Genomic DNA, 21960 nt, shown 5'->3' with positions numbered 1-21960 from the left:
GTGAGGAGCAGTTAAGGAATCTAAGGGCGGGCGCGACCCGATTTCCTCTCCGACGCGGCCGCGCTACGTGTCTCCCACGGGAAACCGCTCGCCCGGGGCCTGGTCCGTTGGCGGGAACTGGGCGACATGTCCGTGTTGATGGTCACACGCTAAGGAACACACAGGAAGAGGGACGGCCTGCTACTTCCTCGACCCAGTCAAGGGAAGTAGACATTCCCGCCGAAACTCACAGAGGCTTTGTAAAAACAAAACCTACGCCAATTCAGAACACCCCCTTAACCATTTAAGCAGCAAGTCGAACCTTCCCATTAGCTTCCATCTCACGAGCAGCCACGATAACGGAGGAAATGTTCTTGAAGCCCCCGGACAAAGAAGGGAGCCAGACGGAGAAGAGGGAAGGGCCAGATCTGATACGATTTTAACAAAGGCCAGAAAAGACTCAACCCTTCCCAGAAAAGAAATCATAACCACACGTATTGCCAAGATCCAAAGAAAAAAAAAATTTATTTACAATAGAGAATTTTATTCGAAACATGCATTTTTTTTTTAAACAAATCAGCAAATGCAGATCAAGTTTACACTCCTTAAGGCAAGAGTCCCTGTGCAAGCTGTACATGTTCATATTAAATCCAAAAGCCGCTCACCCTGGGAACTCATGTACAAAGGGCAAGGCCAAGGTCAGCGACTTGTCTTTTATTAGAGAATCAGACAATCTCCCTGATACAGGAACTCTGAGGTCAACTTGCTATGAATTTATACTAAGAAAATGCAAACCAATAGCAAGAAATTCTGATAGTCTCCTTAGTACTGCATACAATCAAATCAACGTTATTTAGAAAGGAAATACAGTAGTGCATACGAAAAAGTGAAGACAGAGCCTGTCCGACGTAACCAGAGGGACAGCAGGGAGCCGACGGTCATATTGCACGCAAGGGTCAAGTCCAAACATTTGGTTCAAAGTTAGCTTTTCCCCATTTTGGCAATCAGTTCATCACAAATCTTGGTGAGTTCCTCTATCTCTTTATTCTGAAAGTGAAGACAAAAAAGAAAGAGGTTGCTGAAATCTCCTGGCTGTTGGAAATCAAGCCCAACGGAATGAGCTTTGGCTTCTGGGTCCCCCCTGAAATTATCTAACGCAGGGAGAGAAGTGACATGGAGACACATCATCTAAGCACACATCCCAACTCTACCTGTGACCTTGAGCAAGTTACATAACCGGAGCCCTGGTCTCCTTATCTCTACCATGTGGAGGATGGCGTCTCTCTCTCTGAGAAGGGAGTGAGGCCAGAAGGTAAATAAAGCTCCCGAGCACAGTGACCAGTGCCAGGCAAAGGCTTCAGTGGTTTGGGTTTGCTTGTTTTTGCCTCCGAAGGATGTGGACACAAAAAGTTGGTCCTGGGTGAGCTCTTGGGTGGTTTACTTGAGAAACGCCACCAGGAGGAGGTAAGCGATTCTACTTGAATAGGGTTGCTGGCATTATTTAGAGGACCCCAATGAGGGGGTGCTGTGGGTACAGGGGGGTCGAGCAGGGAGAGGGGGGAGATGAAAGATGGCGTCAGGTGCTCCTTGCGCCAGGTCCTGCCCATGCCTGGAAGCAAGGGAGGCCAACCACACGCTCATCTCGCACCAACGATCTGGAAACACCGTCCACACTCTAAGTACTGGGATCCAAAGAGCTGAGTCCATTCTGAGGCAGGTCAGGCTTTGCGCCGATGCAGATCCGCTTCAACCACCGGTGTCGAACAGCGTTCTTCAAAGAGGCTAGATCTTTCTGGTATCCCAGGAACCTACTGCAGCCAGTTTTTTGAGGTCCCTGCAGAAGGTGAGTCTTAACCACAGTCTTAACCTGAGACTGTACTGATGCCCTTCCTTGGAAACCGTGGAAACTTCTTGAGACACGGCGCCCGGAACCATGCGTCCTGTGTTTCCAGGCTGGGCTCCGGGCACCACCTGTGACTGTGACCGTATTGGGAAGAGCCGGGAAGTCCCCAGTAGAAGAGGAACGCAGTCCTCACTGCAGTGCAGCCACCAGCCCCGCCAGAAGAGAAACATCTGGAACAACAGCTTGGCTTACGCCCTTCTAGAGTCTCCAGCCCCAAGAGGCTCGATTCTGAGAGGAGCTGAAATGTCTGTTGGAAGACATTCTGAGGGAACGCGGCTCCAACTGTGAATCCTGGAAGGACTCTTGCCACGACGGCATCTGCTGGAGCGGCTGATGGGGACTTTTCAACCTCCCGTGTGCCCGGCACCAAGCTAACCACGGCCCAGGCTAGCCCCGCTGAGCTCTCACAACAGCACCTTCATGGGAGCCCCTGATATTTCCACTTTCCAGTGAGAAACCGAGGCTCAGAGAGGTTGAGTTGTGCTTAATTTAAGGTCACACAGCAAGTCAGAAGCGGCAAGCCCGGAGCGTGAAGTCAGGCTGGCCTGGGCCCTGGATGACTTTGCTGTTTTACTTGTTAAACATAACATCCAGCGACTGACTGTGACGTACCGTCAGACCCACCAGCTACGGACTCCTGGAGGTTCTCCAAGCTCCACCTTGGCGTGCCGGCCCACCACCCACACATGGCTTTCGTGCAGCTCAGCTCGCTGGGCTTCCAGCACCCCAACTGGGCAAAATGCCCAGTGCCTCCACTTAAGGACAGCCTGGGGTAGGGGGAGTCATGCTTCTGAATCTCTTTACAACAGAGACCGACCCCTCTGTCCCACTCAGAGAACTTTACGGAGAACGTGTGTGACGAGCCCATTGCTCCTCGGTTTCCGTCTAAGACAGAATTATATTTGCAGATCTGTTTGTATCTTTTCTGTTCTCCAAAACCACGCAAGCCACCTTGCCTGCTTCTTTGTCTTTCCGTTGCCCAGAACACTCAGCGTCGCCTTCGTCCGGCAACTGGAAGGGTCTGAACAGGCCAGGTTGCCCAGAACACATCTACCCTGGCTCCGGGTTTAGCTCTATTATTTCAGCCAACACCGGGTGCAGTTCAAACACCATCAGATCCGGACGGAACTGGGAGGGAACAAACGTGCCGCCGCCTTTCTCACCTGGAAACACGTGCTGCGAGCTCACTGCCTTCCTGCCCGAAATGATGGGGGCAGGCGCTCCTTACTTGAAATACCGATGGGATGAGCAAACGCTCGTGTTCGACGGCCCCGGCTCTGGGCTCGCGGCTTGAACAAGGCTCAGAGCCGGGAAGACCGAGGCAGTCGAAGAGATCCGGCGTATTTGACACAGTCCCGCCTCCACCCTTCTTTCCCTTTCGAGGGACTCTTCCCAGACTTCAGGTTTCAGCCTCCAACATGACAAACACACACAACCTGAAGTCAAGTGTGAGGCTTGCGGGGGTTGTCACGGACGGCAGGGGGTGGGGGGCTGGGGTGGAGGGCCTGAGGCTCCTGAGTCCCAGGGCTCGGTCCGTGACATCATTTAGGTGAACTGAGAGATAGTATGTGCCCACTGCTTGGCCCAGACCCACCTTGGGACCACGGTCAGTCCCCATGGAACCTGGCTGGGTAGGCGCACAGGAAAAGGGCCAGAGGCTGCTGGGCGCTTCTGGGTCAGCAGAGGCCATCGGGAAGACACGCTGGCCTTCAGATGCCATCTGTCTACAAAGGACGTCATCCCCCCCCCAGCCATGACTGCCCTTTAAGGTCCAAATGCACGAGAAGTGACACTACCCCAGGCCACCAGACTCTCCGATTACCATCCAAGGGACTCCTAAGACTCAGTAAACCAACCAGGATGCGGTCACTTCTCCAGAAACTCCCTTTTTAGAAATGCACTTAGGGAAGGGGCTGCCTGGCCCGCTATAATCTGGATTCAGGCTCGTGAGGCACTGCTGGGCGGAAGCGGCTTCTTGTTCGGACGCCCAGGGAGAGGGTGTGTGTGGTACACTGGGTGCTGGACCAGAAATCAGGACAAGCTGGAGGACCTCAGGAGGGATCCCCCATCCATGGATACAGGAGGACATCTGGGGGCCCTTTTGACCCCAGTGTGGCCTGGGGGTTACCCCATTCCCTCAGCAGTAAGCATGCTGGGTAGGGTTAAAGTACTCTGGCACCCTGCAGATACTCGGTGAATGTGTGACGGGTGAATGCCGACAAGGAATGGACAGACAAGGAATGGACACCGGCCCTAAACCTCGGAGCAATTCCAGGACAGGCAGGCAGGACAGCCTTGGGGCTGGCATTACACAAAATCTTCTAGAGGGAGGACAAGCATAGGCTCCCAGGGTCTAAAGCTGTCCCGGGAGCTGCAGAGCACACAGGGAAGCCCAGCCTCTGCTTATCTGAGGCTCTGGCCAGACCCCCACCGCCTTCAGGCCCCTGCCCCTCCACCCCCCAACCCTTGGCTGTTACCTTCTGCTCCAGCGTCCTCTCCAACGCGTCCACACGAAGCTGCTCCTTCCGCAGACTGGCCTGGTAGGCAGCCTGCTCCTGCTGGGCCTTGCCTCGGACCTGCGCGATCTCGGCGTTGGCCCTGCGGAAACAGGGTGAGGGGGTGCTCAGAAACGACCCACCTTCCCTGGAGACCCCTCCCACCTTGCCCCTCCCAGCTCTGGACATCCGGCACTGTCTGGCTGCAGCTCCTACCACTGGGGGCCTGGTTCGGGAGCCCACGAGCACGCCCTACCGCAACCCCATTCCCGTGATGCAGAGGTGCTCTGGGCGGGTGTCCTGGAAATTACATGTGTCTTCCGCTTATCAAAATGCTGAGAAGACACTCTTATCACAAGTCACCCCAAAAAACACAAACGGATTATCCGCCTTTCCCCAGCCAGCGGGAGCGGTGCCATGGGAGCGCCTGGCCTGCGGGGCTGCTGAGAGGCCCCCAGAGGCCCGGGAGCCGTGTTACCTGTCCAGCTTCTCCTCCGCGTGCACCTTCAGGGCCTGGTACCTCTGCTCCTCCTTCTTCACGCGGGACAGGTACTCCTGGGCACACTTCTTCAGCACCTCCTCATTCTGACGGGACAGAGGACAGAGGTTGCGCCCACAGAAGAAACACCCCAGGTGCTGGGAGCCCCGAGAACTCCCTGATGCCTGCTGAACCCTGGGCCGCCAAGTCCTGGCCCCTGTAATCTCTCCCAGTCGGCTCCCACGTCTCCGAACCCCGGCCCAGCGTCCTGCTCTGCCCGGTGCGAACACACCTTGCGGAAACCCTCGAGGACCTCCTTCATCTTCTCGTATCTCCTGAAGAGGTCGGCCAGAGACTTCTCCACAGAGTTCAGGTCGGACAGGGCTTGCTCCTTCTCCAGGACCAGCTGCTGGACAGTCTGGTGGGAGACGGACTTCTCCCTCTGCTCATCCTCTGTCAAGAGACACAAGGATCCAGACAATGGGGCTGGAGGCTCCCAACCCGGTCTTGGGGGCAGCCGGGGCCTCAGACCCAACTCAGTCTGAGCAGCAGGACATCCCGGACCGGGGACAGACCCACCTCCCAAGCCCACCCAGACTCTGCTTCTAAGAACAACACCTGCGGCCCCAGCATCCCGGGGCTGGGCCCTTGCAGTGCAAGATAGGATGGAAACTAGCCACGGATCTTGAACCTGATCACTGCAGACCCTTAAGAATCCACATTCGAGGCCCCACGGAGTCTGTTTGGTTGATGGCAGCAAACAGATCCCTAGGGGGGTAAATCAAACTGAATTCTGAGATGACCAATATTGCAAGGTGCCGCAGTCTGAGCTCCAAGGAGCAGGCCTTTCTGGGTGTGATCAAGGTAAAGAGACGGTTGTTGGGAAACAGAAAAGATTTCTTCATCCTGAAAACATCCCACGAACCGAAGCCCACATCACAGTCCTGAAACTCTGTGTCGCCCAGAAAACGGACATCTCCTTTGACACAGCAAATGTCAGCTCTGAGAAAAAATGGAGCTCTTTTTGGCAAAGGGAATGTCTCAGTTACATACAAGAGAATTAATTCTGGCGCAGTTCAGAGTGGTTGATCCTAGTAAAAGGATCGCTCTATCCCCGACCCCACCTCTCTGGGCGGCCACCCGCTAACACTCTCCCCCAAACGGCTTGCTACCAGCTTACATTTACGGGAGAGGCCTTCTCTGCCCACACCATATGAAGGACCCTTACCCACACGGCACCATCTTTTGTGTGCTGACCCGTTCGTCTCCCGTCTGGGTGGGTGAGGAAACTTTTGTTCCCATCTGTCTGGACCCTTAGGGACCCCGCACTGGACAGTGTGGGGAGGAGAAGCCCCCGCTCAGAGCTCTTGGGGGAAGGAACCCTGCAGAGCTGTCCCTCCATCAGCCCCAGGTCACCTGGGTGGGGATCCTACCGCCCAGGACTGCCTCCAAGGGCTGGCTGCCAAAGGGCAGATTGCTCTGGAAATGACAGACGTAACAGCAGCAACCAGGGCCCACCCAGCTCTTGCACGAGTCTGGGGCCCTGCTCCCTGTCCTATTCATGGGACACTCCTAGACCAGCACTAGGCACCAAACTGAACTTAAGTCCAAACTCAGTCACCGGGCTCCAGCTCAGAGCCCCCCCAGGGTCCTCCCTGAGCACTGGGAATGAAGTCTAAACTCCAGGGATGCCTGGGTGGCTTAGTCTTAAGGTTAAGCATCTGCCTTCAGCTCAGGTCATGATCTCAGGGTCCTGGGATTGAGCCTCACATTGGGCTTTCTGCTTACTAGGGAATCTGTTTCTCCCTCTCCCTCTCTCTTGTGCTCTCTCTCAAATAAATAAAATCTTTAAAACAAATAAGAAATAAAATAAAATCTAAACTCTAGCCCCACCTGCTCCAGCTAGGCTGGCCGGCACACCCCCCAGGCAGTCCTGCCTCAGGGCTCAGCAGCCCCAGAGCTCACTCGTTCCAGTCCCTGACATCAGGCCACCTCCCCAAAGGAGCCTTCCCAAGCACCTTGGGGAACACCTCCTCCCTACTTTCTAGTCCATCAGACTGGCCATTTCTAGCAACAGCCAGACATGCAAGCGTGCTGTCTGCCCAGAATGCACGTTGCAGGAGTCTGTTTTGTCCACTTCTCTATCCTACAGTCTAGGACAGTGCCTGAGTCACAGGATACCCCAACACATCCATGCTGGGAAGGGTGGAGTGGAGGCCGGCCACAGAGCCTGATCCAAACCCCAAGCCGCGCTCATGACCAAGTTTCTCCCCCGAGCTCCCTTAGAAGCAGAAGGCAGCTGGGGGATTCCGGAGGGCACCAGTGATGAGCACCAGCCACAGCACCGAGTGCTGAAGCACCATCTGGTACCTGAAACTTGTATCACACTGTATGTTCACAGACTGGAATTGAAATAAAAACTTTAAAAAAGAAAAAAAAAAAAAAAAAAGCAGGATGCTGCTGCTTTGGGTCCTTTCCCTTAGATTCCTGATAGACACTGTCCTGTGTCCTGAAGTTAGACCTATTCTTGCTGCGTGCTGTGGAGGAAGTGCCCAGAATGGGGGTGGGGTGGCGGGCACATCCTGGGTTCCAGTCCGACAGGTGTGCGGTGTGGCCGAGACTCTGCATGGGGGACAACCTCCCCGATGACAGTGAGGCAGCGGGTCTTGGGGAAACGCCTGGAGGGTCAAGGGCCCAGAAGATGCCTGATGTAACCTCCACCCCTGCCTCTCCGAGCTCCTGCTACCAACATGGAGGTGGAGGACCCAGGAGCCAGACCCTGAAGGCCCAGGTTCCATCCTGGCTCTGACACTTCCCGGCCTGGCCACCCTGGGCAGGGTTTGTAACCTCCCCGAGTTTCAGCCTCCAGAGCTGAAAGAGAGGTTCATGGTATTTATCTCACGGCATTTGGGGAAAGATGACATGAAAATGTATAAAAGCCTTCAACACTATAAGAACCTAGATCAGTGACCTGTTACTGACAGCATCACTGTCTCCCCAAACTGGCGTGATGTCCCACTACAGTGACTTCCAGAGGGGAAGCTTTTAACACATAGCGAGAACCAAACTGCCAGGGGCCGGCTTGCCATTCCTAGGCTCCCCGCAGAAAAGACACTTCAAAGGTTCACTAGCAACCCAATGCTTATATTTATTCTTTGGGTTTCAGCTGCTTCCTTAGTCCTCGGCACATTCTGGGCTGATCTGAGGCCATGTGTACATTTCACTTGGCTCGAAAAGAGCCATTCATCACACGGAGTCCATCTGATTTCCTGGATCTGAGGCTCAGCCTGCCTCAGGTTTCCTGTCCTCCCCATAAACGTTTGTAAAAATAGAATTTCCCCGTTCCCAGGATACCAAGGAGGTGCGGCTGCATCGCCAATTTCTGTAAATTACGAATGCAGTCAGGTTCTTCAAATCAGGAAATCAGCCCCAAACTCCAAAGACTCTAGCCTCAACCACAAAACAATGCCCCTGGAGAAGTTTCTGGCTTTTTCAGGCAAAATATGATTAAATCACGTGGGGGGATGGGGGAGAAATGCAGCAAATACACAAGAGCAAAAGTAACAAAAACAGAAACCAACCAACCAACATGGGATGCAATGGGCAGGTGTCAAATGAGGTGAAAAGCATTTACTTACCAGGCTTGCCTGTTTGTTTTGCAAGCAAAGGGCAAGAAGCAACAGAAAATGGAAGCAAAACAGAGAATCAGAGCAGTTGTTAGGAAAGCAGAAAAAAAAAAAAAAATCAACTGCAACAACCTGGAATGCAAAAAGCACAGAGGTCTCTTTTTTCGTTCTGAATCCCAAATAGTCAATATTTGAATTCGGTTTAGTAACATGGCACGAGAGCGGACGATGACGGCAGGACAGATGTCACGCTGGCGTGGAACGTCGGCGAGGGTTACATGAAGGCCAGAGAGCCGGGTGTGACCAGGAGGAGCTCGCGGAGGTGGGGTGGAACCTGGTTTTAACTGCAAAAGGGCTACTGACATTCATCCCTCCTTCCACTGCCAAGCTCCTGGGGGCTGAGCTTTCCCTCCCACCAGGGCGAAAACCAGAAGAGACAAGGGACCCAAGAGCCACGTGGATGCACCTCCGCTTACGGAGACTCACGGCCCCCCCAGAAAGGAAGCCGGTGCCGCCCACGGCGACAGCGAGTCCCTGCAGTGCCTCAGCCTCAGGCTGTCCTTTTGCAAGGTGACGAGGACCTCAAAACCCGCGGCAGCCCTCATCAATGCCCTACAGTGGTGACTGATGGGATGACAGCCACCGACGTGCCACCTGATGGACGAGGCCTGAGCAGTGGCTGATGCCGACCCTGGAGGTGCACGAGGATGGGGAACCGGGGGCGGACAGGCGCTGTCCCACCCCCCGAGTGGCAGTGCCACTTGCCGCTGGGGACGCTGGAGGGGTCTCCCGGAGCCGTCGGGAGTGCTCAAACACCCCTAAACAGGAAAATGCTCAGAGGGGTGAGATCACACCTCTTGCGAGGGGCCCTCAGGCCAAATATACCAGGTCTCCCGGGGGGGCGAGGGGGCTGGGGTGCTGAGGGTGGGCATGCGCGGCCCCAACCTCAGGAGTCAGGGTTCTGCGCACTCCGCGTTCTTCCAACTACTCTCACCTGCAAATACGCTGCGAGGGAATCAGAGCCGAATCGTGTTTTCTGTCCAACAGGGACAGACAACTTGCACCAGGCAGACACTGCCTGTTCTTTGGTTTTCAAGAGGGAACGTCTGCTTATCTCCAAACTGTCGGCAGACGCGTAACCGACGGCTCTGGGCAGCTTCTCGCAGGGGCAGAGGCTCGTGCCCTTGTCCCCCCATCTCAGTGCTGGCCCAGGTGTCCTCACCGAGAGCAAAAATAACAGCATCGAACTCAGACGCGGAAAGCTATTTCCAGATGAGCCACTGTAGGTCTGGGGGCATTTGCACAACCCGAGACTCCAGGAGGCCAAAGGCTGGGCTCAGCGTGCCAAACGCTGTAGGTTGGAAGGCATAAATCCTTCTCCCTGATTACGTTTACAGGCAGTTTTGGTTCCAAGAGTTTCATTTTTTATCTCATCCATATGTATTCATAAATTCTTATACCGATTTAATAAAGAGGCTTCATTTGATAGAAAGCATATACCATGAACTGATCCTTAGGAATACCCCAATGGGCTTTCTCTGAGATCTGGGAGAAATGGCCTTTATTATGATACATCAAAATTAAAGCCCCTTTGAAAAGAAAGCACTCAGCTGTCGGCCTCTTCACCATTCCCAAGCCTGCTCTCATATTCATTCTGGGACAAGCCAGAGGTGTGGTGTGACTTGTATCCAAACGTTTGAGAGAGAGGAATCCTCTGTTAACCCAGCATCCAGCTTTAACACAGAAACTGGTTTGCAGAGAGCTGGGATTTTTTTTATTCCGAAGTCCGTAGGAGTGAATTTTTTTTTTTTTTTTTAAACTGGTATCACAAACCTAAGCAGCAAATTAAATAGAGAAACAAGTATCTTCACACTGCCACTCCCCTGCCAGGTCATAACATCATTTTTGAACAGTGATCTTCAGTGTAAAAACAGGCTTAGAACTTCTGCAGGATCTCATCTCATTATCATCATTTTTTTAAAAAGAGTCAGGTTTTTAAAAAAGAGTCTCTTTTTAAAAAGAGTTTTTAAAAAAGAGTCTCTTTTTTTAAAAAGAGATGGTGACTTGAGGCCATCTTTTAGTGCAGGCCAAGGCAGCGTCGGTACTGGCTTCCAGGGACTCTGGGTTAAGATGGATTCTGAGTCTGCGTCCATCTCCGGGAGGTGAGGTAAATCGCAGGAGGGCGGGGAGGGGTGGGGTGGGCAGCAGCGCTGACACGGGTCCCCCATTCTTGCCCGAGAACCCTGCATAAGGCTGAGGATTTTGTCACTTGAGTCTAAATCAGAGTTGAGGGATTTGATTCTTAGTCTCTCCCATGAACAAAAAACTCCCCCCAAATGTACAAGGAAATGACCCAAATCTCTTTCCCCATGAGGCTCAATGGTGGCCTTGGAGGTGACCGCCATGGCTTCCCACAGGCATGAATAACGCTAAGGGACATGCTCGTGTGTGTTTCCAAGAGGCCCCCAGGCTCACATTCTGGGATGCTTTGGTCTCTCCCTGAAGGATGTCATGTTCTAAGAGGGGCCGAAGATGAACACATGCAGAAAGTGTAACTTCAAAGCCCAGCCCAAAGGTTAGAAGCTTCGGGAAGGGCTGAGCCCACCCGTCACAACACCCACCTATCATCTGAGCGATGGTCTTCTCATACTCTGCCACTATTTTCCTGTAAAAGAAGCAAAAACATATTTGGAACCATGACAACAGGATGGTTTCTCATTGATACTACAGCCCATGTACTGGACAGCAGCAGCCTGACCAAGGTACTAGAGGGTCAAGTCTTATTTATTTGTCGTAGTTGGCTTACCCCTCTAGGTTCACATCCAACCTGAACTCTCTTCTTGCATACCCAAGTAGGTTCATTTTCCCAGTGCAGGACTCTGAACACACCACACCTGGTGCAAAACCCTCAATGTGTCTCCACTGCCCACAGAGAAAAAAAAATAAGACTAACCCCTTCAGCCTGATAACCAAGCCCTCCACAACCCGAGCCTGATCACTCTCGTCAAGCTTACCTCCTTCTCTGCCATCATGAACAAAGTGGTTCCATGAGAACAAATGAGTTTTTGCTGGCTCTGGGGTTTCTCGCTGCCATGACCTTCCCTGCTCTATTTCCAACTTTCATTGTCTTAGCTACTCCTCAAGGCCCAATTCAAATGCTGTCTCCTCCAGGAAACCTTCCCCGATTTCTCCTCTGAAATGCATGACATTTTATCTGACTCTTCTAAAACACCTCACACATCTGGAGTCATAGTACACAAGAAGAAGGTCCTCAAGACCCAGGGCCAATACTTAGTCACCTGTGTCAGGGGCCCAGGGATATGTGTCATATCCACTTCTTGGATAGCTTCATCAAACTGTAGCTACACAAAAGCATGAAGATCCCTTGCATTTAAGACTGCCTCACTGCTGCAGAAAGACCCAGGCGAGAAGAAGCCCTCTATCCAAAGTCAACCTTCTGGAGGAAAACTCTCAAAAAAGACTCGAGGGTTTCACCTACATTATCCAAGAGTTAGTTCTTCTCCATAAGAGAACCAAGAACTGCTAACCACCAACAGAGTCAGGACCTGGATTACAGCTGGTCCCAGACACTGGGGGCTCAGCTTACTCCCTGGTGTGGTGAGGATTACCCCAGACCCTGACTTTCAGGGCCGGAGGGAGAATTAAATGAGGTTAAAAGGGGCAGTGAGCTAGGCTGGTGCCCCTTAAGGCTCGAACTTACAACTCCAAGATCAAGAGTCACATGTTCTACTGACTAAGCCAGCAGGAGCGCTGGGTGTTACATACAACTGATAAATTACTGAACACTACATCTGACACTAATGATGTACTATATGTTGGCTAACTGAATTTAAATTAAAAGGACAGGGTGCCTGGGTGGCTCAGTGGGTTGGGCCGCTGCCTTCAGCTCAGGTCATGATCTCAGGGTCCTGAGATCGAGTCCCGCATCGGGCTCTCTGCTCAGCAGGGAGCCTGCTTCCCTCTCTCTCTCTCTGCCTGCCTCTCTGTCTACTATGATCTCTCTCTGTCAAATAAATAAATAAAATCTTTAAAAAAATAAAAAAAAAATTAAAAGGACAGTGTCTCACTCAAGGGCTGACCCTCAACAAAAAAGGGGACCACACCACGGGCCCACTTGGGTTCTTTCTGAATCCTACACAGAAGCACAGCTCCCTGTATCCCTGAATCACAAAGCAGTGATGGACTTTTGAGGCTGCACGGTCTAAAGCCCCCACTGCCAAGGACAGAGGCGGGACCACGGCAGGTAAGGGGTGTGTCCTTCCAGCGTAGGGAGGCGGTGGGGGGGGGAACCCATGCTCCAGAGCTGCTTTGGTGGCACTGTATTTGCACTGTGTTCTCACAGCAAACCGAAGGGGTGGTGTCCTGAGGGTCCCCAGAATTGCTGATGGGAATACTGAGGCACGGGGTCACCCAGGAACCTTTCTAGGATTGACAAAGGAGCAGAGCTAGGATTTGAATCCAGACATCCGCCTCTGGAGCCCTTTCCACCCCGGATGCCTCACAGCCCCGAGGTGTTGAGATCCACCCTTCTTCCCAGAAGAGGCGGGTCAAGGTAGAGCTACGCGACCACGCCCCACAGCAGCCAGGAGACCGAGCCCAACGGGCCGGGTCCAGCTTCAGAGGTGGACTTGGGGGCCTTCAAACACGAGGGCTGCTGTGCTGGCTGGCGAGACCCAAATCCCACCATCCTGGTTGGTAAGCAGCACCCCAAAAAGCTTCCAGAAATGGAACTTGGAGCCTTCCCAGCACGCCCCGCTGTCATGCCCAGAGTGCGCAAAAAATGACAGCCACGTAGCTCCCTCCTCCACTCCCCTACCCCCCAAAAAAGGGAGAGAGAGAGAGAGAGAGAGAGAGAGAGAGACAAAAGAGAGGTTTTCAAATGATGCCACCGCAGGGCCCGAGTGTGAATGTGGACCCACTGAGAGCCACCTCCAGAAGTGGTCACAAAACACGTCAGGAGGAAGAAGGAACTCACAAGAGAATTTTCAGGAAGATACTATTTGACCTAGAACACGGGATGGGATTACCTAAATCCTTTGTTTGCTCCTTAAAGCAGTAGCCAGGAAGACAGCCGCTTCTGATAATTGACCAGCAGCCGCCTTGCTGTTAAGTAACTAGAAAAGTACTCATTCCTCAACCCATTTTTAAAAAATTCTTCTATTCCCTACTTTCAAACTGTGAGCCTTAAAAAGGAAACAAGCCTATCAGAGATTTTTAGCATCGCACCAGATCTTCTGTCTTGGGAAAATGATCGCGCTCTAACTCCTATCTTCCTGTGCGGCTGGAAAGCCCATGGGCCCCTTCAGCCTGTGCGAAGAAAGGCAGCGGGGGCAAAAAATGAGCCGTGCCCCTGGCAGCCAATGTCAGACTTGGCGGCAGTAGCAGCCAGAACCCGGGATGGCCAGAGCAAAGGTTTGCTCCAGGTTTCTTTAAATATGTCCCTTACAACAGTTTTTAAGATTACACCCCAAGGGTAAGTTCCAGCCCCAGAGATGGGTTTTTAGACTCTAAGATAATGATGAATCATGAAGGAAAATAAAGGGCCAAAAGGTGCATCAGATGGGACAAAGAGGGAGCCAGGCCTCTGGGCACCGTGTGGAGAGTTTTGGTTTGGGAATCAGAAAAGTAGATTCCATTTCACAGACTTCTTCTTCTTCTTCTTCTTCTTTTTTTTTTAAATATTTTATTTATTTATTTGACAGACAGAGATCACAAATAGGCAGAGAGGCAGGCAGAGAGAGAAAGAGGAGGAAGCAGGCTCCTCGCTAAGCAGAGAGCCCGATGCGGGGCTCGATCCCAGGACCCTGGGATCATGACCTAAGCCGAAGGCAGAGGCTTTAACCCACTGAGCCACCCAGGCGCCCCAAATTCACAATCTTCTAAGTAGAAGCTGGGGGAGCTTCTGACTCTTGGTTTCAGCTCAGGTGGTGATCTCAGAGTCATGAGATCAAGCCCCACACGGGGCTCCAAGCTCAGCAAGGAGTCTGCTGGAGTGTCTCTCTCCCTCTCCCTTGGCCCCTCCCAATTGTGCTCCTTCTCTCTCTCACATAAATAAATAAATCTTAAAAAAAAAAAAAAAAAGATTTGCTGAGTTAAAGAGAGCGTAATGTACATTTCCCCTTTGGAAGAAAACAAAGGAGTCTGTATAGGGACACATTCACACATTTGCAATCAGAAATGGAAAATTCTTGGAAGGCTACCCCAGCACGAGTGGACAGCAGCTACCTGAGGGGGATGGAATTGGAGGCTGAGTGGGAAAGAGATCTGGTTTTCGTTGCAAACGTATTTATTTGTTTTGCAGTATTTAGCTCAGGTGCATTATATTTTAATAACAGTAACATTACTAAAAAGACTTCCGTGACCAATGTAAACCTTGTCTTACGAAGAACGGTAAGTCTTGGGAAGACACTGTTCATAGACCTCACCAGCTCTTAGAGACCGCAGGTAAGCAACCCCCCGGTACCAGGAAACATCGCGACTCACCTCATTTCCATCACTTCCCGCCTGCTTTCTTCGTATTTGTCCTTCCACTCGGAGACCTCTCTCTCCTTGGTTATGATCTGGCATCAGGGAGAAGAGAGAGGTGAGCCCCAGAGGTGTGAATTCAGATCTGAGCAATTCACGGACCCAAGATAAGGAGACACTGAATTAAAACTTCCTACACCAAACAATAATTGTATTGAGAGAATTTCCCAGAGCATGAGACAGAAATCAACCAGATATCAGACTCTCAGTATGCCCCACCGGGGAGCAGCTACAGGCATGTGCTTTCTGTTATAGATCAAACAAGGCCACAGAGGCACGTCAAATAAGGCCACAGAGGCAAGTTAAACAATGGTGTCTAGGAAGATCAAAGACGGTTTGCTAAAGACGCCTCTGCCCATAGTGGTTGCAGGAGAAAGACTGTGTCCAAAGATGCTGGCCTTGTGGACTGTGGGTACATACATATATGCATACAGATATATATATGTATATATATATGTGTAGACATATCTCTCACATATACCTAATCATATGCACATATGCACACACTCACACTCATAGGCTCTTCGAAATATGATGGCGCAAGTCCATTGTCCGCTTGCACTTCTGTATATATATATATATATGCATACATATATATATATTCATTTACATGTGGCAGAAACCAGAGCTTTCCCAGGGCAACCAAAGCCAGCCTCCCCCAAGCCATACCCGTGGCACAGTACCTCTGCTCGAGCAATCCGGAGTGCGGAGTCCAGGTCGGGCTGCTGGAACAGAAGGCCTGCGGGCTTCTCCACCTCACTGGTCCCGATGCGGGAGTACAAGGCTGTTTTGGAGATGGAGACATCTGTTGGGTGAGCAGCTTCTCTCTGTGGAATGATTTTTAATTAAAAAAAAAAAAAAAGTTAATATCGCTCCTATGACAAAGAAGATTTGCATTCATCCCCACGTGAATGGGTCAGTTGTATGGTTTTGAAACAAAGAACATCCAAAGTATGAGAAAATGCTTGGACTGATGAGTGGGGAAAGGCCAGATCCGATCTATGGAAATCGATCATTTGGCACCTGCACCGGACAAAGGAGCTGATGGCAGGGGCCTCCGCAGCTCCCCACTCTGGGAGTCCAGCATGTCTGCTGCCTGCTTATCACAGCCATTTATCACCCGCAGAGGCATTCAGGCACAAAGCTTAAGAACCAAGGCCATTTTCCAGCAGGCCCCACTTGCAAAATAAAAGCCTGAGGGTGAGCAACGCTGAACTCTCATCTACATTTGCCTAGTTTTGAAGAACTGCAGATCTGATCATTTTTGTAAGACTGTCTGCATTTCAGTGTGGGGGGGTGTGGGGGGCATGGGTTGAGCTCCCTCTGAAAGGATAGCCTGGCACAGAGCTTAACGTCCACCATACCGATCAACCGGCGTCACCTTCAAAAGCTAGTTTCTGGATGCCTCAAGGGAAGAGTTACTTTGCAGCTATGTTGCCTTAAGTCTGCTGTGACAACGGCAACACTGAAATCTGGGTCAATGACAGTATCCACATTTGCTGGTGAGACCCTCAACACCTGGTGGGATTCCCCACCCCCACACGACTGACACTGGTCTGACTGTCCAGGGCAGCCACGAGCCTCTTGGGAGGGAGGGGACGAGGGAGGAGAGGGCCGCAGTTACTCTCCCTCCCGCTGCACAGCAAGCTCGAGCCGTCTCCAGCACACCTGGAAGGCCATGTTGAGCATCATGGACCAGCACAGGAGGGCGGGGGGTGGCCGGTGATCCAAGCCTGCAAGACACTCTCAGCCTAGCAGACTCTCAGTCCTATGCATTAACCTCCTGGTGGCCGGCACGGATGCCAGGGTAAACTACTAGAGTCCAGTTCGGTGTGGAGGCCTGGCGGTCTGCCCGTCAGAGTGTGACTGCAGCTCCCAGCGACAGTGGAAGAGACGTGATCGGGGAGCACAGCAACAGGTGGCGGAGAGGGGTCCGCAGCAAGAACCGTGAGGCCCGGGAGTGGAAGCAGACGCGATTAAAGACCCAACAATGAGGGGGGAGGAGGCGCCCCTGAAGGCACTCTCTCTGTCATTGCAAGAACAGGCAGCCCCCTCACCCACCCAATTATAGAGAAAACGAACTTGAAACAACTTAGAAAACTCAGGCAGAAATGTAACGGATAGAACTGCAGAGGACAGGTTAGGCCCAGTTAGCTGTACACATGCACAGTGAAGGCCGTGGTGTGAGGCTGTCCTAAAAAGGGGCCTGGATTTCCCTGGCTCTGGGGGTGGGGGTGTCCGTATTTGGGCTCCCTGTGCAGGAAGACCCTAATGGTTACTCCGGTCAGAGAGGGGAGGGAGCATAGGCACCCCTGTTCTCCCAGACCCTGGAGATACGCTCTCCGGGCCAACGGGATGCCATGATCTTTCCATCCTCAGGTCCTAAAGAAGCCCCCATTATAGGACATTTGACCAAGGCCCAGGGGCAGGCAGGCTGACCTCAGGCCACAGGTGCAGAGGCTTCCTTGTGCTTGGGTTCATCTCTGCTGTTTGAAATGTTTTCAGGCCTCTACTTGTCATATGGGAAACTTTTCAGGAAGTAAACAGAAAATTATACCCAGAGGTCTTGTTTTCCACTCAGGTCAGGACCTCAGGATCATGAGATCAAGCCCTACCTTCCTGGGTTCTGTGCTCAGCAGGGGGTCGGCTTGGGAGGCTCTCTCCCTCCCCCTCTGCCCCCACCCCCGCTCCCACTGTCTCTCTCAAATAAATAACTAAATGTTAAAAAAAGAAAAAAAGGAAGGAAAAAAGAAGTTATACCCAGACAATAAGACTCTACTTGTATTTATGGAGGAAATTCATAAACACAAGATTCTGGGAAGAAAAAAAAAAAAACTATTTATGTCACTTTTTAAGTAAAATAATGTGTCCTTTGAAAAAAATTAGAGTAAAATATCAGAATGGAAAGAACACCCACCAGCACCTAGCACTTCGTGGGCCTTTGGAAAATGAAAAAAATGGAGGATTTCAGGGATTTGACCAAAAGATTTCCCAGAATGAGATTCAATTCTGACTCCAAACAAGCCAGCTCTGAAGGGCGAGGGGAAATGTTGTAAACCTGACTTCATCACGCTGGGCAGAAATGAAATCCGACCAGGGCAGGAACTGGTGATCTTCAAGCTGCCTAAGTCCTTTGTACAACAAGGAAGGGAATGAAAACTGAACGCATTAATGAGCTTTCTAAGTAAACACAATGGTTACCCACCACGTACAGCCACTCGGGACCACCTTTCACCCCGGCCACCTGGTGTTTTCAATAAAGGAACAGATGATGACTTCAGAATCCATTTGAATTACTGCCTGGAATATCTGCGTGTTAATGAAATTCAAAGTACACACCCTGGTTTCCTCTGACAACCAAGAATCATTTCTAAGGGAGATAGGCTTGTTTCTCACTGATATGTTAACATCAGGCTTAGATTAAGCTGTTTCTCTAGCAGAATGCTCCACTGGCTGCCCCAGGGGAGCCCAAAAGCCAAGAGAATCACAAATTAAAATGTGAAATAGCCACCGCTCAGAAAGAGCATGAGCTTTTGGAACCCGCTTCCAGCCCCACAATCCATTCACTCGCATCTGGGTCCCTCCGGGGACCCCCAGGGTGCCGTCACCCTCAGACCTGCAGACGGCCTGCCTGGGGCCCTTCTGGCCTTGCAGTCCTGCCACTCACCCAGGCTCACGTCCTCCTCGTGGCCAGTTCCCTGTCGCTAGGCCTCAGGGGAAGCTGACACTGGAACCACGGCGGGGTTCCAGTCTCTGGGAGTGGGCTGGCCGGCCGTGACCATGACAGGTGTGTACGCAGTGTGGACCAGGAATCTAGATCAGGCCAGGAGACCATGGTAAGCTGGGCCAAGTCATGGAGAGTGGACCAGGCTGGGCCCTTGGGTGGAGTAGGAGGGCATCCAGGCTACATGATGCCAGGTGGGGCAGGAGAGGGCCCTCTCCCTGGGGAGCTGCGCATCCAAATTGGACAGCAGCTCAGGATGACGAGCAAGAGGACACTCAGCATGTGCCCCAGTCACACCCACAGGAGGCACCACCAGCCACCGACTGGTCACTCCTTCCCACTGAGTCAAGACCTGGCCTCGATCCTTCTCAACACAGGCTCTGTCTGACGGCCAATTCCCCAAACTGGCAAACAGTTGCTGAAACCCAGGGGGCAGGCCTCTGCCCCTGCTCTCCAGACTTCCTGCAGCTTTTAGGCATCCCGTTGTGAAACGCCAGGGGTGCTGGGTGGTTTCTAGACACAGCACTAGAGACGGAGCCCTGCTATCAGGCCAGTCACCAGTTCAGGTTGTCCCAGACCTAACTCCTTCCCTGCCCCCGGAAAATCCAGGTCTGCCTTTATGGGCCAGGACTCCTGGAGGAGAAAGATCAGCACCCTTCCCCTCCCGGAGGGGCCCGCTTCTGGGACTTCCTCCGGTCCGGCAGCTCGCCGTCTGTATGACCCTGGTTCCTACCGGACCCACACACATCCCTGGGCCCCCTCCTCCAGAAAGGTCAGTGGCTTTAGGGATCACCACCAGTATCTGTCATATACCTGAATGAAACCCATCCCCCACAGGCCACATGCCCCTCGCAAAGCCACACAGTCGGGACACCGACTGTCTACCCATCCGGGTCACACTCGGGGCTGCTGTACCACTAGAGCCGGCCACCCCAGTCCGATGAACCCCGGGAATGCAAGTGAATCCGAATTCACTGGAGCCAGACGCGCCCCAGCCCAACACTCCAGCCCCATGGAGCCTTCCTCCTCTCTGACACTTTCTGACTAACGCGACAGGAAACCCCCACTGGGTCCTCGGAAGGTCAGCTCAAGGTCAGCTCCGTCTACAGGGAAGCGGCCCATGTGAGCAACCAGGAGTCGCGGCCACCACATTTCATGCCGCTCTGAGCCCTCCGAGTGATTTCTTTTCATTCCAAGTGATTTCATTTTTGTGTTAGCAACAGTCTGAGACCACGCTGCCAAGAAGACTGGGCTATGTCACCTGCAGCCGAAATTTATGGGCAGAAAAAAGAGCAAATTGGATACACAGCTGCTGTTTCTCTCCATCAGCGATTTCCGAGGCAGCGAGGGGCAATCAAGCGTCTACGTGAGCAAGAAACCACAGGAACCTGAAACGTGGTACCAGCTACTGTGGCCGAGACAAAGGCTCCCCACACTCCCAGACAGCTCACCCCCACCAGCATTTCTTTTAGCAGATCCTTCTGAGATACATAAGGAGGTAGCTGGGGCCAGTCCTTCCAACCTTTCCGAAGTGGATTCACGTGACAATGTTTTCTACATCAAAAGCAGGAAAGGGGGTCAGAGAACAGGCTGTCGTTGACAGACGTCAATGGTGGGCAGTATTTGCCGACCGTCATCTCTGATGCATCCCCAAAGGAAGAAGGCCGGGGGGCACCAGGCACTCCAGAACATTCCTCGCTCCATCTGAACTCTTACTAGAACAAGCTCAATCCTGCCTCAACCCTCTGGACAGGAATATACTGTAGTTATGGAGGTCAGATCTGAAGCCATATGTTCTGTCCTTAAGCCATTCCCCCTAAGATATCAAGAAATAAATCTAATGGGGAAACGAATCCTCACTGCTTGATGCTTTCTAAAAATCTTACTCATGGGCACTAAACCCAACCTCAAGGGCTGACGACGAGAACGGGAGTGCCAGCAACGTGTATGAACATTCTCGTCCCTATGCTGGGTCCCAGTATTCCCAGTCTGGACAGCCACAGAGGGACTACCTTCTTTCACAGAGAGATGTCTCTGAGAGGGAGCCCCCCACCTTGTGGACAGTTCCCAGGAGAACCACATGTGGGAGGCCTTGAGGGCAGGAGCAGCCCATAAGCTCCTGATCCTGGACCAAGTGAGCTGTTCCTTGAGATGGGATAGGCAAGGGGTTCCCATCTGGAAGCCGGAGTCTGTTCCCGCCGGGTCAGTGAATCACTGCTGGGCCTTGGACCCCATTCCATGACTCCACTTCCCCATCTATAAAATGGGACCTGGACCCCTCCTATGGCAGAGATGCTATGAGTGTCCAGTCAGACAAGAGAGGCAAAAGTGAAGGTCAGTGACCAAGGGCAGCTGTCAGTTACTGCGCACCTACTGTGTGCCCGCCACGGTGCCTGTTTTCCACACATCATCTGCAGCCCTTACAGCAATCTGCAAATGCACAGTTAGTAGCCCCATCTCACAGCTGGAAAAACAGAGGCCCAGAGAGGTTCACCAACACGGTCAAGGCCACAGAGCACGCCAGGCTACCCAACACATGCGGCATCAGGTGGGAATGAAGCGGCCTGAACCTCAGAGGACCACAGTTTTGCACGCCTTCAGCAACTCGTTCAAATTGTTAAGAAAAATTACTCCAAACTTGGAAGCCAGGCAAAGAAATTTCTGCATGCGCTGTCAGTATCTCACTCTAGAGCAGGGCTTGGCCAACGATGGTGTGCGGGCCAAATGGCCCAACGCCCTCTTTGGTAAAGAGGGTTTGACTGGAACGTCGCCACCCCGTTCATCTACACATTGTCTGTGGCGCCTTTTGAGCTGTGACAGTAGAGCGGAGCAGCCGTGGCACAGACCAGATGGCCCACGAAGCCTAAAACATGTACCATCTGCCGTTTAGAGGGAAGGGTTGCCTTGCTCTAATTCTACTGACTGTGGCCTAAGGGGCCGTCCGAGGTCTAAGGAAGGTCTCGGTTTCTCTCTTTAGTATTGATTAGCGTCCCGTCTCCGTACGGTTAGATACTAACTTGTAGAAAACAGAAAGGCTGCAAATGATTTCTGTTCAGTGGAGAAGCAAATGATTTTTGCAGAACACAAACAAAAAAACCTCGAAGGGTATACTGCACTGTCTTGTTTAGCCAGTATTAACTGGTTATATAGCAAACCTTGCAGTAAGGTCACAGTTAAGATTCTGGCCTTCTTGGGGCGCCTGGGTGGCT

The 21960-nt window shown here is 52.2% G+C and overlaps 1 protein-coding gene across 6 annotated transcripts in view; it reads right to left on the bottom strand.

The window, feature by feature from the left end:
- Positions 1–480: 480 nt before the first annotated feature.
- Positions 481–21960, bottom strand: part of TACC2 (transforming acidic coiled-coil containing protein 2) — a 188412-nt gene continuing 166932 nt past the window's right edge. For all 6 annotated transcript variants that reach the window (XM_059398732.1, XM_059398736.1, XM_059398734.1 and 3 more), the window contains 7 exons: positions 15711–15854; positions 14986–15062; positions 11103–11146; positions 5148–5308; positions 4856–4962; positions 4360–4480; positions 481–1026 (listed from right to left, as the gene is read on the bottom strand). In XM_059398732.1, coding sequence (XP_059254715.1) covers positions 961–1026; positions 4360–4480; positions 4856–4962; positions 5148–5308; positions 11103–11146; positions 14986–15062; positions 15711–15854 — 720 coding nt within the window. In that variant the 3' untranslated portion in view covers positions 481–960. The remainder of the gene's footprint in view (positions 1027–4359; positions 4481–4855; positions 4963–5147; positions 5309–11102; positions 11147–14985; positions 15063–15710; positions 15855–21960) is intronic.

The sequence above is a fragment of the Mustela nigripes genome, chromosome 4, assembly GCF_022355385.1.
Source record: "Mustela nigripes isolate SB6536 chromosome 4, MUSNIG.SB6536, whole genome shotgun sequence".
NCBI classification, from domain to species: domain Eukaryota; kingdom Metazoa; phylum Chordata; class Mammalia; order Carnivora; family Mustelidae; genus Mustela; species Mustela nigripes.
This window is presented reverse-complemented; position numbering and strand designations above follow the sequence as displayed.